The 17,456-nt window shown below is 34.6% G+C and overlaps 3 protein-coding genes across 3 annotated transcripts; 1 reads left to right on the top strand and 2 right to left on the bottom strand.

Annotated features, from left to right (window-relative positions):
* Positions 1-4: 4 nt before the first annotated feature.
* PHYBLDRAFT_178090 (hypothetical protein) lies at positions 5-3,627 on the bottom strand. The gene is made up of 14 exons (XM_018437952.1): positions 3,540-3,627; positions 3,232-3,427; positions 2,977-3,067; positions 2,733-2,855; positions 2,445-2,610; positions 2,173-2,319; positions 1,987-2,102; positions 1,823-1,919; positions 1,613-1,706; positions 1,311-1,485; positions 997-1,181; positions 792-900; positions 314-604; positions 5-201 (listed from the first exon to the last, which is right to left on the bottom strand). Exons 1-14 carry the CDS (start codon positions 3,586-3,588, stop codon positions 103-105), a joined length of 1,938 nt encoding a protein of 645 aa, XP_018287292.1. The 5' UTR covers positions 3,589-3,627; the 3' UTR covers positions 5-102.
* A 1,258-nt stretch (positions 3,628-4,885) lies between these two features.
* PHYBLDRAFT_172504 (Homeodomain-like DNA binding domain-containing transcription factor) lies at positions 4,886-7,168 on the bottom strand (the record flags this gene model as incomplete). The annotated part of the gene is made up of 3 exons (XM_018436815.1): positions 4,886-4,990; positions 5,576-6,850; positions 7,037-7,168. The coding sequence occupies 3 exons, from the start codon at positions 7,166-7,168 to the stop codon at positions 4,886-4,888; spliced, it is 1,512 nt and encodes a 503-aa protein (XP_018287291.1).
* A 7,996-nt stretch (positions 7,169-15,164) lies between these two features.
* On the top strand, positions 15,165-17,006 carry PHYBLDRAFT_116613 (hypothetical protein; the record flags this gene model as incomplete). Its single annotated transcript, XM_018428531.1, has 7 exons — positions 15,165-15,290; positions 15,502-15,596; positions 15,712-15,832; positions 15,983-16,121; positions 16,329-16,380; positions 16,556-16,682; positions 16,791-17,006. Coding segments are annotated over 7 exons (876 nt in total), but the record flags the coding sequence as incomplete, so codon positions are not given.
* Positions 17,007-17,456: the final 450 nt, after the last annotated feature.

Genomic DNA, 17,456 nt, shown 5'->3' with positions numbered 1-17,456 from the left:
TTTTATTGTATTGTATTGTATTGTATTGTATTTATTTTCTTTTTAAAAAAAAGCGAAAGAGATATATAATGATAATACGAAGAATATTATAAACTTAATCCTCTATGCTTCGTTGCCCAAGGTTCTCAATTGATCCAAGAACTGATGAGGTGATAAAATATCAGTCGATCCATAGGTAATCTTCTTCTTTTGGTTGTTTTGCTATCGTTTCACATCATGATCATCATTATAGTTTGGGGGAGAGAAGATTATATATATATATATATATTAGAATTCAATTCAACAAGTATCACATACTCTATTTGTTTCTTACCGTAGCAATTTCTTGTAGATTTTGGTATTCGACGTAATTGCCTCCTCCAACCACAAACACGATTGCCTCCTGAAATGCCACCTTTTGTCGTGATCGGGAGTTCTTGCCGAGTTTAGGGTCAAAGAAGAGATAATCATCAGCCTTTGAAGGTTCATTTTGTGGTGGGGTCATTATATCGGACACGATCTTTGAAATCACCAATTCCTTACGAGTAGGCAAAAGATTCTTTACGCCACTCAACAAGTTTTCAAATCCACCTCCCAAAGCACCTTCCTTTAGCTTATCTGTAAGCTATTTTTTTGTTTTTTTACACATACACAAAATAAAAGAGCAATTATTATAATTATTATAATTATTAATTAGTAAGTTAGTTAGTTGGTCACTTGGTCATTTAGTCATTCATTCAGTTCGTTAATTAATTAATTAATTAATATATAATTTACTATCTAAATAAATAAATAAAAAGAAGAAGACTTACTCTGTTACCAATGCTACTAAATCCTCTAAAAAGATCATTTTGAGAGAATCCAGTTTGGGTTGGAGGAGCTGAAGTCAGCATGGATGTCATGCGCATTAAAGCACGTACTCTACACATTTTTTTTAAAGAAAAATACACGCAAACGTTAGTTTGTTTGTAATCCAACCCTTTTTTTTATAAAAAAAAGAATATATATATAAGATACTTTTTGATATATTTCAAAGGTCCAAGTTCGCATCCTGCAGCTTCCAAAGCATTTTCATATTGCTCCATGTCTTCTTTGGATACTTCATCAACTGTCGATAGATAATAAATTAAGAATAATCTCATCTTGTCTTCAGGGTTCTTTTTTTCTGGATCTCTGATAGCTTCCAACAACAAGCTCTTGTTCTAATAGTAATAATTATAGTAGTAGAAAACATAGTGAGTGAGTGCATATGGAAGAGAATGGTTTGTTATATATACACATATTAACAAAATATATTGAAGAAAATTTAAGAATAATTTATTTATTTTTACCTGACGAGTGATGTTTTCTTCAATTTGGAAGAATGTATCCAGTTGGCGATCCTTAATGGCATTAAGAAGACAAGTGGCTACATTCATGTGCATGTCCAAGGTTGTTTTGCGTGCAGTCAATTCAGGAAGGGCAGATATTGCAGACTTTAGTACCTTTGTGTTTGAAGGAAGATCCCTTTTTGTGTGTATGTGAAGTTAAATACTATCCATTCGAATACATAGATATGTACATACATTTATATACATTTATATATATATATATATGTATACGTAAAAACCAGCAACAACAAATAATTACTTACAGTTGGTTAACATCCTCAATAGAGCTGACACCACTAATACGAGTGATCTCGGCAGCGTCCTTTTTGTACTTGTTTAATTCGATATCAATATCCTCTATTAATTAGATAGCAGTGATTATTATTTAATCCATATTTCTTAAGAGACCAGCAAAAAAAAACTCTAAGCTTGCGCCTAAAGCATAATAAGAATAGATATTTATACAAACTTGCCCGCTACTTGAGGGAAAGGACTCGAAGCATTTTTATTCCAAAAGAAATCCTTGCTCTCAATATCATAGCATTTACGTGTATCATTGTGTTGGTCTGCCTATTAATTCCATTCATTTTTTTTACATTAGAATACATCTATATCAATATGTATGTGTATATCTTACTTCAATTGTGATTCTGTTGAGATTCATGGATAGTACATCATGGATTAATGCTTGGTATGTCCATGAATGACTCAACATTGGTGTCAGATCCATGCTTCTGTCCAACAGGATAAGAACTAAAGCAATAATTATTATTACTTTCAATACATACATTATTGTGTAATCTAATCAATCAAACAAACATACCTGGTCTCTGAAGACTAGAGTTATTGGCGCTTGACGAAAACAGGTTTGTGCGTGAATTCATAATGTGATCGCGTAATTTACTGTCCAGCTTATTAGCAATCATCTCGGCCGCATTTCCTCGAGGACAACGAATGATCGGTATAACACCTTGTTTGTAATGCATTTGTATAAATAACATCTCAAATGTACACAAACCCAAACTCCTCACAATCACGTCCACTTAACACACCCACACCCACACTCACACCCACATATATATATTAAATACTTACCCATTGTCACAATTACCGAAAAGAGAGAATTGACTGTACGATCAACGGTATCATCAATCAAACTCTCGGGTGCACTTGGATTGTTGAGATTAACAAATGCGTTGGGTTGGTTGAGAGAAAATACATCAGGATTTGTACACACAAAGTTGAGGTATTGATCATAGACCTTTTTTTTTTGGTTTTGTTGTTATTGTTGGAATCGAATGTACACACACGCACACACACGTTATACACGTTATACACAAAAGTTACATGCATACGTTTATATTTATATATTTATTTAATTACCTGTGTCACTTTTTCAGATGTATTGTTGGCCAGTGTCAGACCGGCGAACTCCTCCAAGACAGGACGAGGCACAGTAGAGCAAAAGTTGACATAAAATGCTTCGTAAAGATTACGGTTTAAATCCTAAAATAAAACAACAACGTTAATAAGATTTTTGAGCCTATTTGTTCTTCTTTTTCGCTTGCAGCATAATTAAATTAAATTAACTTATTGTCCAAAGAAAAAAAAAATAAGTAATATTTACCTCACTGATCTTTCGAACGTTTTCAGAAGTAGGTTCAACAAAGTATACAGCAGGCACATCTAGAAGAGGAGATCTATCCTGACTCAAAAGCCTTTTTTTTTGTATATATACATATATTATTACCATATTTTTTTTTAAAATAATAACATTAGAGTCATTGTACAATAGGTCATAATATACTTATATAAACATAAGTATATATTATTCTCTTCTAATCTTTGCTTTGCTCTTTTTTTTCTTTCATTCTTTCTTTACATGTGCACAGTAACACCGTTTTCACGCAAATCGTTAACTCGCATAATAGAAGAGATGATGTCCTGACCAAACTTGTCGAAAACTAAGGCTTTCCAGACAATATCGTCTTGAAGAACTAAAGCATTACTCGAGTCATCCAGGAATGAATTAGAGCCAGATGTGTCTGCATTAAGCTTTAGCATAGACACCACAGCAGCTTTTAATGTATAATATTCGGGAGGGGGTTTTAAAAAAAGAAGAGTACATGAGTTCATTAGTTTTGCATATTTACGAAATAAATGTAGTCGACAGAAAGCCGCTATTCATACCATACTGAGCGGCTCGAAGAGAAGTAGAGTCTGATGCTTGAATTGACATTAATGAAGTTAACTTAAGATTAGTTTTTTTTTCTTCTTCTTCTTTCTTCTTCTGTTCTGATGTCCTGAAAATGGCAGCCTATAAGACACTAGCGCGTACGAGTGTGACTCTTGGATAATTTAATTACCGCTGATATATAATTTTCTAAAGAAAGCAAGTATACATTTATACAAAAGTCCAAAGGCCAAAAAACACTGTATAAACCACATAACGCTCAAAACAAACAGATAATGCACTTTTATTTTTTTTCCCTACTAATTCAGATACTTTTAATGAAATTGAGTGTATCAACAGCCCAATACAAACAAGAACATCTATATCTATATTTTAATATATTATCTTATTGTATTGATATCGCTAACGCATATACAATTCATAGCCTTTGAAATGTATGAATAAATGAATAAATTTTTAAAAAAAAAAGAAAAGTACAAAAGAAAAGGTATAAAAGACATAGTTAGCTAAGGGAGTAGCTGTGTATTTGTCTAATGGCTACCATTGCTTTGGCTATAGCAGCTTCAGGAAGGAAATAAGGAAAGAACGAAGGAAATTCTGTCAAAGACGGTGATCCAATGGAAAATTCTCTTTTTTTTTTGGGTACTTATAAGGATCAGCTCAACATTTACCGTAAACCTTTTTTTTAAAAGAAAAAAATCTCAAGGTACGAGAAAATTTAAAAGATTCACCCAAGCTTTTCATTGAATTTTATAGTTTTATTGACTATGCCAGTGTAGTACGTGTATGTGTCTGAGGCCTAAAACATTCAAGTATACAGCAGACCTGTTATTTCCTAACTTTCATCTTAGCTAGCGCTGATAAGTTCCTCTGTGAAGAACAAAAAAAAACATGTACTTGTACGTTATTAAAACGTCAAAGCTAATATTTATATATAAAAGCATATATCATATGTCTGCTGGTTTCTACTTTATCTATATGTAGAACACATAAATCTCATTTTACTTTTGAAAACTGACCAGAAACTGTTCAATTGGATTTATTCTAGGTAAATATGGAGGAAAGTATACATATATGTATATATAATAGCTTTATTAATCAATATATCTTTCTTTCTCTCTCTCTTTCTTTCCTTCTTTCTTTTAGGTGTATTAAAATACAATGTAGCTTGTATGTAGCTTGTATGTATGTGTATATGTATGTATGTATGTATGTATGTATGTATGTATGTATGTAATTTATGTATATATGTATGATGTATATGTGTATGCTGTATATATATATATATATATATATGTGTGTGTGTGTGTGTATAACTATGTATGTATATAAGTGATCTTCTTTAAATGTGTCCTATTAAAAAAGTAATGACAGGCACAGCATAAAATGTACAAAAAATTAAGAGATAAAATAGGTAGCCTGTGAGCGCCTTTGTATCTTGCATAGTCTAAAAAATATATCTATAAGGGAATATATAAAAAAAAAATAGAGAGCGAAAGAAGTTTTAAAAAGAAAGAAAAAGAAAAATCATAAAATCAATAAGTAAATAACCTGAGCATACTGTTAAATGGAGCAAAATAAAGAAAAAAGAATGAAAAAAATAAGAATAATAATAGTAAGAATATGAAATAGAAAGATATATAAGAAATCAATAGGTAGATTGATATGTAGATATGTAGATATGTATGTATGTAAATAAGTAAGTAAGTAAGTAAGTAAATAGGTAGGTAAGGTAGGTAAGGTAGATAGATAGAAGAATATATATGGAGATTGAAGAAGTATATAAGAACTAGAGTGAAAAAAAAAGAAACGAAAAAGAATACAATCCCTTTTTCTCTTCTGCTTCCTAAAAATGTAGTGAATTGTCAAAGCCAAAAGATATGTCATAAGTCGATTCTTCTGATAGACATCGAGTACCCTAGTAGGAAAATACATTTTGATATACACATATATTAGTTTTGCTATTCTTTATTATTGTCCTTTTGTACAATGTTTGACCGTGTACAAAACCATTAATTTTATTCTTTGTTACCTGACTGCCGCACCAGTAAATGTCATCTTGTCTAGTCATGGCTGGGTTCGGATAACCAAAAGATACCGGGATTCTGGCATTTGTCCTAGGTGCTAATGCAGGTGTTTCTATCCATGATCCGTCTGCAGTAGTAGGAATAGTAGCAGTATTATTATTGTTATTATTGTTATTATTATCAGCAACAGCAACATTAGTTACTGTTGTTGCTTCTACTGTGGCTGTGTGACTTGTGGTGCAGTTATTATGTGTGATCTGCTTAAATCCAGATAATAATGGCTGACACAAAGATTCTCGGCTAGTCGGTTGCGGGGGCGGAGGAGGAGGTGGTGGTCGATCCCATGTGTATTGCTGTTCAGCTGAAATCCGGCTGTATTCGCTAAGCTGCTCCTGCTCCTGCTCAATCTCATGCTCCTGTTGGTTGTGGTGGTGGTGGTTGTGGTGAGTCTCTTCTGCTGCACCACCCGAGAACTGTTGTCGGACCATGGGGTAATAGCACTCCGGGCCGGGAGAGAACGTCATCTGATCGCTGGAGAATGAGGCACGTGCGGCTGGGTTATTCAGGAAGGCAGGATTTATCGGAGTCAAAGGAAAGCCAGGATCCTCCCAAAGCCATTCGTTCTTGTTGTCGTGGTAACAACATTCGTCGTCATCACAACCAGAGCCATCGCAATTCTGCATGTCACTAATGTCATCGAGTGCCTGAAGACGATCGCTCGAGAGTTCATGTCTTGAGCCAGTGTCGCTTTTCAATGGCGAATTGATGTTTTCTAGGATTTTTGGTTTCGAGACGAGGGGACAAAACATGTGAAAGGCGTTCGTCCAGGGAGCAGCAGGAACACCACCACCACTACCACCAGCAGATATAATATTATTAGCTTGGGACATTGTGGGAGTGTCTACTGTGGCTTGTTCGTTTGGCACTTGCTTATCCTGGAGCTTGGCCTTTGCCCGCCTATTCTGAAACCACACCTGGACACTCCGGACAGGCATACACAGCTGGTCAGCTAGAGCATGTCGCACTTTGGAATTAGGTTTGCGATTTGCCTGAAAGGTGTCTTCAAGAGTCTTGTGTTGTTCCCGTGAAGTTCGTCGGCGCCTATTGACCTGGAATGGGTCGTAGAAAGATGGCTTAAAGGTAGGATGACTCTTTGGAATTGGAGACCAAGGCGTACCCTCGGTGGGGCTGGGATGATTAAAATGTTGCTGTTGCTGCTGCTGCTGCTGCTGATGATGATGTTGCTGTTGTTGCTCCTGATCCTGCTCCTGCTCCTGTTCCTGTAGTATTAGTTGCTGTTGAAGCTGTTGTAATTGATGCTGTTGTAACTGTTGATGTTGTTGATGATGCTGTTGCTGATGCTGTTGATGATGCTGTAGCTCCTGGTTTTGTGGATGGTTATGAACAAGATTTGATTGTGTATAGTCGGAGATATCTGCAGAGGAGGGAATTCTGGTATTTGGTACAAGTGATGAAAATGTCCAGCCGGTTTGGGAAACATTTGAAAGGGACAATGGCAGGCTACAGGAATTGCTATCCATTGTATATTTTGGATCAAGTGTTAAGTCAAAAGTCGAGTATTTTGTACTCCTCAGCATGACAGTTTTTTTTCCTTATGATGATTAAAAATAAGTGTATATATATATTAATATATATAAAGAGAGAGAGAGAGAAAATAAATTTTAGAAGAAAAAAAGAAAGTATTTAGAATTATCGAAAAAGTAAATGGAGATATTCTTTGTGTTTTTGTATAACAAAATGTGCCTTTGTTTTTCTTCTTCTTCTTTTTTGCACGCGCATAGATAATGAAGCTCCAGACACTTATTTGATTATCATCAACAGAGTTATGAATAATAATAAGAAAAACAAGAAGAAGAGCAAGAAAGTGTAAGAATAAAAAAAATAAGAATAAGAATAAGAATAAGATTGATAAAGGAAGAAAGAAGGAAAGAGATATAATATTATAGAGAAGTACAATAGCACAAGAACGGCGTCTGTTGGAAATACTAGTTATATATAGACTTGTGCTAGTTGTGCATTATTAAAACAAAAAGGAATGTGAGGAGGTTAAGATCACACAGAGTAAAATAATATATATATACATAAATAAATAAGAAGAAAAAAAAAGAAAAAAAAATAGGATCCTGTATTTTCAGGAGTAATAAACCAAACCAAATCAAATCAAATCAATTCAATTCAAATTAAATGAAAAGAAGCTCAAGCTTTAAAGATGTATACTTGTGGAACTGTTTTCAAGAAGTTGGTTTTTTTTATATATATTTATATATATATTATCATCTTTTCTTCTTCTTTTTTTCTTTCTTTTTCTTTTAATAAACATACATATATAAACTATTATTCGCTCTAAAATTGCTATTGTTTTCAATATTTGAATGTGTCAAAAGATATCATTACTGCATGGAACAAAAGCATTTAATTAATCAATTGAAATGAATGAGCTTGTATTCTAGCAAAAAAAAAGACAAAACAAAAGTTAGTAGCTCCAAGAAAAAAAAACAGCAACAGTCGTTTATGATTATGATAATGATTTTAATAGTAATGGCGATGGCGATGGTAATGCTGATAATTTTGATCGTTACAAGACAATTAAAGGAGGGCTGAGGAGGTGGCAAGTAAAAGTAAGAAACCGGTAGATGAGATAGAATGATTTGGATAGGCCGTAAAGATGGCTCAAAGAGAGCCTCTGTAAACAATAGACATCATTTTCAACCTGACGGGTATTTATCTTACTTTTGGGCGCAACAGCTATATACATAGTCATATAAATAAAAGAAAGTATAGAGTATACAGGTGCATTAAGGATGACTTAATTCCTAGAAAATAATTGTAAGAATATCACAACCTTTTATTTCTAATTCAATAGATTCCAAAGCATGTAAAAAAGAAAGTGCACAACATTGAATTCAGTATTCTTTTTTTGTAAACATTCATAGATTGAGGAATGAAAGATATGAAATGCGTTACTCATGAGAATGAGATTAATGTGTGTATGTGCACATACACAGGAAGATAATGTACATGTATTTCACTATTAGATATTGGTTATTTGTGTATAATATGTGTGAGTGGGTGGGCGAGAGGGTAGACGAGTGGGTTTATGTGCATTCCATCAAGCCACACACTAATGTAAACTCATTAAAGTCTAAAAAAGAAACACAAACCCAAGCTTTGAGGAAGAGTCCTGTGATTGAAAGAATGAGGGGGTCTCCAAATAAGACAAAAAGGGAACATAAAAAAAAAGCTTTTTTTTCTTTTTTTTTTTGAAAAATAAAATAAAATAAAAAGATACCTCTGTACTTCTGGTAAAATCTTAAGGATTCATGCGCACCAGAATTGCCGAAAAAAAAATCGAACAGAAAATTTGCAAAATGGCATGGACTGAATTGAATCGGTTCAATTACTGACCTATCTATTATACTTTATACAAGGCGTAAATCGAAAAATAACAGCAACATTAACATGAACAATAACAAAATTTATTATATTATATTAATAATTTAAAAAGCATGATTCTCAGTCAGTCAGTCAGTCAGTCAGTTAGTCAGTCAAGGCAGTCCGTCAGTCCGTCAGTCAGCTGTATTGAAATCGCAAAAGCCGTTAATGTACAAAGATATGAAATTTGACCTTTTGATCTGCGTTGTCTTGTGCTCTTTTTTGGGGAATGAGCTTCTTGGGCCATGTCAAGTTTCTTTATATTTTTCTTAGTTTTGCTTGGTTTCAAGACTAGCGTTTAATTGGCCATATGTAAAGAGAAATAAACTAGTGAGGGGAAGACAAGATCTAGTTTGTTGCTTTTAAGATAGTCAGTTTTTATTTTATTTTATTTCATTTATTTTTGGTGTGATTTAAATATATCAATATATAAATGTCGATATACATATATACTCTGAAGATTGTAACAAAAACCAATAAGAATAATAAGAATAACGATAATAACTCTGTAGTCTTTTCTTGTATAATCCAACTTGTTAGAATAGAACATAATAGAATATAATTGATTAGACTAGACTAGACTGAGACCATAGATAATCTAGAATATGTTGAATACATGAATACATGAATATATATATATTTAATAGTCTATACAGGTTTGTAGAAAATAATTAATTTATATATAAAGTACTTTGAATGCAAGGCAGGATTCTGTCAAAGCAGCATTATTATTTTCTCTCTCTCTCTCTCTCTCTCTCTGTCTTTTTACTTTTTTGGTCTGTAGATGTTTCTACATATGGTGTGCTGTCTTTAGTGTACAGACTTGACAAAATAACATGCCCTATTTGATAATATTTAGAACAGGACTAATGTTGCATATAGCAAAATTCGCATATGGATTGAAAGCCATGAATGGTATTAGGATTTATATTTCAATACAAGCTTTAACATTTTGTTTTCTATTTTGCTTATTGTTCGTTTCTAAATAAACCTTTCTTTTATTTTTATTGAAAAGTTGAAACGAATACATCGATCTACCAGAGTTAATCTTGTCTCAATACATTAAATTAGAAGTATTGCATATTTGAAACAGAAGATTCGTGCGCACACACACACACACACACACATATATATCTGCATTTATACATTTGTGGAAGAAAGGTAAAAAAAAATTATCTATGATAAGAAACGAAAGATTAAAATTGGCACAAGTAAATACACATATAGAAAATTGGGCATATTAGAGAAATATTGTGTTTGTGATTATGGTAAAGGAATAAGAAACAATATTAATAACATTAAAAGGATTGGTGCCAATTAGCCCTTGACTGTCTGCTCCAATCAAGGCTCAATATCCTCAGGAAAATACACGGGGTTTTTGTATAAATATATAGATATACATATTTGTGTATATGTATGTATGTATATGTGTGTATCGAATAACTTTTTTATTTATTTATTTGCCTTTAAATTATTCATTTTTATTTCTGTTAAATACATTAGTACCATTATCTTTATCATTATCTTTTCTTTTACTTTTTTGGCTTCACAAGGGGGTAAATCAAATCTTAGGAACCACGCGAGCTGTGCCAAGCTACATAAAGTGTAGTAAACAATCATGGAAGCAACTTACACGACCAGTAATACTTTGTGTACGCCTTATATTTGACTACAAGCTACTTTATATCGTCTGTCTGTCTTCATGTTTCTCTGTTAGTGTGTGCAGATGTTTGAGAAAAGGAAAGAAGAAGAGACTGCTAATTTATTAAGAATCTCCTAAAGTTGGGCATGGTCAATGAATTAGATGAGTAAACAGGTCAATGATGAGTTGTCAAGTCAATGAGCACAATTGTAATTCAACATTTGCATGTATGTATATATATATATATATTTAAGGAGAGTAAAAAAAAATGATTGTTGTGGTGATGGCTGAAATGCCAATAACAATGAACAAGTGTGCATTTTTCAGAGTACCAATATATATATAAATACACTGGATGTGTGTAAGTGCGTGGGTGCGTGCGTGGGTGTGTGCGTGGGTGCGCGTGTGAATGACTGACTGAGTGAGTGTGTGTGAGTCTGTGAGAAGTTTTATGAATTCTATTTATTTATTTCGAATATATGTATATGTATATGTATATGTATATGTATGTGTATGTGTATAATTGTATACACAGAGAGAAAGTTTATCAAAGGAAAGATATATAAATATATGTATTCAGGAGACAAGCCTTTGTAAAGTAGGCGCATCCTTCTCCTTGCTGCAGAATTGAAGAAAAAGGTAAGCACCTTAGAGTTAATCTAGTGAAAAAAGCGCCTATAAATAAGAATACAACTCTTCTTCGTTGTTCCCTTTTCTCCTTCTCTTCCGTGCTTCTTTAAAGATTTGTTTCTTTCTCCCTTCCTTTAATTCTCGCTCTCGTTCTCTTGGCTTTATCTTTTTCTTCTTTCTATTTTATCAAATACTCTACACATATTTTGAAACCTAAACTTTCACGCACGTATAATTATATAATTATATTGCTAAAACTCTTCATATCCCTTCACAAATATATACATATATATCTCTTTTGTTATCTCTATAACCTATCATCTTTCTATCCTGGCGTCTCTTGCAGTCTTATCTCTTTTTATCTTTGTGATGACAGCCACTTACGCATCTCCTCGCGTTGGTAGACCAAAAACTGGCGCCGACCATTCTTTTGGAAAAAGAAGACAAGAGCAGCTACGACACGACGAAAATATTGCACTTGAATTCGTCAATACAACCATGGAAATATCTATAACCATCGAAGAGCTTTATTTAAAGCTAAAAGATGTTGTACTTTTATGCAAGTAAGTTTCCCATTGCCAAATCTCATTCTACAACTCTTCTATTTCTCTTCTATTGCTATTGTCATTATTGCCATTATTGTTACTATCATCATTACTATCATTATTTTTTAAACCAAAACCAAAACAAAAAACCAAAACAACATGAAAACGGGCACAAACGAGCAAAAAAAAAGAAAGAGAGAAAAAAAGGACAAGTTTACTCGAACATACAATACACACACACACACACTACATAATACGCAAAACACGACACACAGCCCAACATAGCCCACACCTCAATTTAGCGTAATTAGGCGCAAAAAGAGAAAAGAAGGACAAAAAAGAAGAGGGAAAAAGCTTATCTTCAGTGACATCTTTCTTTTCTTTTAAAAACACCTATATCAACATGTGGCAAAATGTGCTTTAGAAAAGAGTCATCAAAACCATAGATAAAACAAAAGAGTGAGAGAGAGTGAGAGAGAGAGAGCGAAATAATAGTAATAATACTAATAAGGGGGATATCAAAGATAGATAGAGGGGAAAAGAAGGAAAGGGAATAAAAGGGGTCGTGAGGGGGGAAGATTGATAAAGGGATAGGAAGGGGAGGGATGGGTTCATAATATCTATTAAAAAAAGTGAGAAATTCATACAAATTTTCTGTATTTTCTTGCTCAAATGTAATTAACATATTATATATATATATATATTCTATATTCTATATATTTCCACTACTTATATTAAAAGAAGAAAGTTAATACGATGGCAATAATGACAACAGTAAAGGAAAATGAATAAGTTATTAAAGTATTATATATTTATAGTCTTGTCAACAAGCTTCGTCCAGGGACGATAAAAAATGTGGCACAAAAGAATTTGACGTTTGTAAAGGTAATTTGACTCGAGACCTTGAAACTCTTACTTATTCATCATAGATGGACAACATCATTCGGTTCTTAGATGGTGCACGGCAGGTAATAATCATTCTATACTTCCAATTGATTCAACTATGTGAATATACAAACTTAATTACCTATTCCATGACCTTTGGATCTCCTTTATATATATCAGCTTGGCCTCACGAAGTCTCAATTGTTCGAGACCGTTGACTTGTATGAAGCCAAGGATATGGCAGCAGTAAGTCATTTATTATTATTTTGGGTTGCATATCCGAAAACCCAAAACCCAAAAAAAAATCAAAAGAATTGTATACAAGCCATACAACACATATCTACACCCACACTCACACTTACTTGTTCATATGCAACGTATCATATTTAATCATTCACTTGTAACTGTGTTTGCGCTTGTATATTTTCATGTTTATATTTGCTTAGGTTATCCATACGGTGGCTGCCCTTGCCCAACTGCCTATTCAGCAGTCATTACCACGACCCTGCCCAGCCAAAAAGGAGACGCCAGAGAGCAAGGAGTCACTTGAAATTACTAACAGGGAGAAAGTGCAGCTGGAGGAAACAAAAGACAACAAGAAGGGAGACAATAAAACTAACAGTTCAGGGAAGATTCCTACAGACCAAGTCCAAAGTCCAAGTTGTGTCCCACTCCAGGAGACCAAACCAGAGGGAGATAATAAATCCTCAGATTTACCTCTACGCCGCAACTATCCTGTAGAACAACAGCATGCCTCGTGCGAAAGTACTTTATCTGGCGATACTTTGACCGATTCTTCTACTATTACTACTATTACTACTATTACTACTGCTACTACTACTATTGCTACTAAGAATCTCGATGATTCTCTAGTCATTTCAGCTGAATCCGTAACCAAACCTATAATTCTACCACGTAAACATAATGACAATGATAATAATGCTGATGTCGAGCCTGACGTTGATGTTGAGTCTGATGCCGAGCTTGATGCTGAATGTGACAATGATACCGACACTCTAAATACCGCTGACTCTATTATATCCGTTGGCTCAATTGACTATATTGAACCTCTCAAACCTTATGTCACTCACAATGACACCAATGACCCTCTCGAATCTCTCAACAATATTGACATTCATGAATCTCATGACATAATCGATCCTCCTCCGGTCAGCCAACAATCCAGTAATCCATTGCATGGTCTTCCCCTCGATCTACCCACGCACACCAAATTAAGCTCTTACGGTGGAAAAAATACTCTAAGGAGTCTTCCAACTGACACACAACTAAACTCACCTTGTGGGAGAGACACCATAAAGAGTCTGCCGTCCAGTAGCCAATTACATTCTGCTTCTGGTAGAGATACAGTAAGGAGCCTTCCGACTGACAGTCAGCTAAGCACATCTTCGGGCAAAGACACCGTCAAGAGTCTGACTTCTGGCGACGACAAGTCTTCGCTTCAGAGTAATAAGCACCGTCATATCCGGGACATATTCGGTGACATGGATCCAACCAAGGACAAGCTCAGAGACGAGAACATGCGCCGAACAATCCAGCCAGATGTATCTGTGTCTACTCGGATATCCATGCTCCAGTCAACTCTCTTGTCGCTCACCGACAAGGGAATGTCAGATAGCCGGGATACTTACGATGTAGCAAAACTTAGTCTCAGCCGGGCAGGTACATCTTCTTTATCCATCCAATCGCTCATGCGCCCACCAAAGTCACCTCTGCGACCCGGGTATCAATCGAATGAACAGCGGTCGTCGTCAGTACTGTATCAAAAGAGTCTAGATAGCAACAATGGCTGCGATCGATCTCGACGACCGACATCTGTGCATGACTCTCCTCCTCTTCCTCCACTAGACCACACAGCAATGTCAGCATCTCTTTCTCTTTGCGTTTCGCCGTCCCAAAAACTAGCCGTAAAGCAACCTTCTTCTAGGCAATCTGGAAAGCAATCCGCAAAGACAGTAACAACTACTACTAATACTGCAGTAGCAGCAATAAAGACAGCTGCAAAGAACGAACGCGCTGTATCTGTGCATGGAGCACTGGCATCCACAAAGGCTGAGCCGGCCCAGAAACGTCGCCAAAGTGTATCATTACCACATTGTCCTGCCAAAGAAGATTCTCAGAATCCAAATGATCCAAAAAACAAAACGCCTGCAACGGGAAGTTTGGGGCATAAACTTGATCGCAAGGTGCTCAACACAGTAAATGCGGTCCAAGAGGATGATCCTGCGCGCAAGCAATTGTCTTTAAAAAGCAAGGATGGATCTACCAGTACTACCTATGTAAGTTATAAACCAATATATGCATACATATATACATGTGTCTGTGTGTTAGCTTGTTTGTTTGTTTTTGCGCAGACGTGTACGACAAAATGAAGGAGGTTTTTATTCATTTATTATACTGATATATTCATGACAGCAACTGGGAAATTGTATTGGCAAGGGTCAGTTTGGATCGGTGTACAGGGCCCTTGATCTAGCCACAGGAGAGATTGTTGCCATTAAACGCATTAATCTCGATGATGAAGGGGTTCACGATCAGGAGATGATGGTGAGTTGCATGTTTAATATAAGTACATGTACACGTTCACATCCACATTCACATCCACATACATATACATTTATATTTTTATATATATAATTGTGTAAATGTGCATATGTGTAAATGTGCACTTATGTGCGTGTGCGTGTCTTTGGCATGTTGATAATGTTATTTATGTAATGTATGATTCTTCTTTTTCTCTAAAAAAATCAAATTATAGAAAGAAGTGAGCCTTTTACAAACTTTATCTCACACAAATGTGATTCAATACCTTGGATTCATTCGTACTGAAGAACATTTGAATATCGTATTAGAGTAAGTTCTTACATTAGGTATAACTATAACCAAAAGAGAAAGAAAGAAAGAAAGAAAGAAAGAAAGAAAGAAAGAAAAAACAACAATTTGGCTTATACAAATAACTTGTATTAAGATTTGCAGAAAATGGATCCCTCATGTCCACTTCAAAGGCATTTGGTGCTTTCCCAGAAAAGCTGGTTGCTTCTTTCTGCGTCAAGATACTCAGTGGCTTGGAGTACTTGCATGCTAATGAGGTGATTATCTTAGTATTATCACTGACATGTGCACATTACTACTATTACTATCATGTCTACTTCTACTGGCAATGCTGCTCAAAACAACAGCAAAAAAATGATATTAACAAAGTAGTTAACTTCTGCTTGTACTTTTATGTAATACTTTAGGTTGTTCACTGTGATCTAAAGGCTGCAAATATTTTGACTACAAAGACAGGCGATGTCAAGTTGACTGATTTTGGTGTTTCGCTAAATTTGAAAATCAAAGGAGCCGATGCTGGCACGGTTTCTGGTACACCAAACTGGAGTAAGTTTAACCCTATTTCTTTTTAGTATATTCTATATTCTATTATTATTCTTTAAAAGAAAACGAATGATTGTATATGTGTGCGTGTGTATACGAGTGAGTGAGTGAGTGAGTGGTGGTAGTGGTGCTGTAGTAATAAATATTTCAAGTCCACAAAGTATATATGAGTGTATATAATTAAACTATTATTAAAATTATGATTTATAGTGGCACCCGAAGTCATTGAGTTAAAAGGAGCTTCTACAAAAGCTGATATCTGGTGAGTTGAAAGAAACCAAAAATTGATTAATTTTTGTACTACGACAATCCAAAGAATAGAATAGATATTATAAACAAATATATATTTATATACCTATTTGAATGGTTTATTGACTTGCTGATGATTATTTTTATTAATGTTTTTGTATATGTACATATAAATCAAAATAACCAAGGTCGCTTGGCTGTACTCTGGTAGAACTTGTGACTGGAAAACCACCCTATTCAGATCTCATAGCCATGTCTGCCATGTTCCGTATTGTGGAAGATGAATATCCCCCTCTTCCAGAAAACGTATCCATGGTAACTTGGAAGAAGAAATTCCCACGATATCCGTACTACCGACATCTAATCATATAATTATTATTTTCTCTCTTTTCTCTTTTCTTTTATATGGGTGTGCTTACTTAGGAAATGCAAGATTTTCTGGTGTGTTGTTTTCAAAAAGATCCTAAAGACAGACCTACTGCTAGCCAGCTTAAAGAACATGTTTGGATAAAAACCAATCACAAAGAAAAGAGTACTGAATCTACAGGTAATAATTGTAGCAATAATTACAATAATTCAATGTTTTGTTTGTCTTTCTTTTTAAAAGGAAAGAATGCAAACATTTGTATACATTTCTAATTTTCTAATTGATTTCTTTATAGACGAACCTAATCATAACAGTGAAGAAGAAAAGCTCACCGAATCTCACCCAAATGAAAACGAAAACAAAAACAAAAACGAAAACGAAAACGAAAACGAAAATGAGAGTGAGAACGAAGACCAAAACCAAAGTCAAAGCCAAAACGAGAACGAGAACGAGAACGAGAGTGAGAAGATGCATAAGACGAGTGGGAATCATATTCACAATATGGCATGTCCTTTGTCTGATTCTGTCATTGAGAATAATGGTTCCGTCCCGTCTTTTGTTTACAGCTTTTCCGAGAGTGACCGGGATGAATCTAGACTGTCCCTGAATACAGAAGACGAACATGAGACACATCGTTTTATTCGCACGTCCTTTGGAAAAGGTGGGAAATTTTGTCTGACCTTGAGGTTTATCAACAATCCGTTCATAAAACAAAACAAAAG

This window comes from Phycomyces blakesleeanus, assembly GCF_001638985.1.
Source record: "Phycomyces blakesleeanus NRRL 1555(-) unplaced genomic scaffold PHYBLscaffold_22, whole genome shotgun sequence".
Lineage (NCBI taxonomy): Eukaryota > Fungi > Mucoromycota > Mucoromycetes > Mucorales > Phycomycetaceae > Phycomyces > Phycomyces blakesleeanus.
Note: the sequence above shows the minus strand (reverse complement) of the source record. Positions and strands in the feature narration are given on the sequence as shown.

Excerpts from the sequence above, each read along its gene's own strand:
- PHYBLDRAFT_178090 (XM_018437952.1), bottom strand. The coding sequence starts at position 3,588 with ATGTCAATTCAAGCATCAGACTCTACTTCTCTTCGAGCCGCTCAGTAT. Across the intron at positions 3,068-3,231 it reads AACGGTGTTACTGTGCACAT|GCTTTTGAGTCAGGATAGAT; the intron begins GTAAAGAAAGAA and ends ACAAAAAAAAAG. Across the intron at positions 2,611-2,732 it reads CATCTGAAAAAGTGACACAG|GTCTATGATCAATACCTCAA; the intron begins GTAATTAAATAA and ends CAAAAAAAAAAG.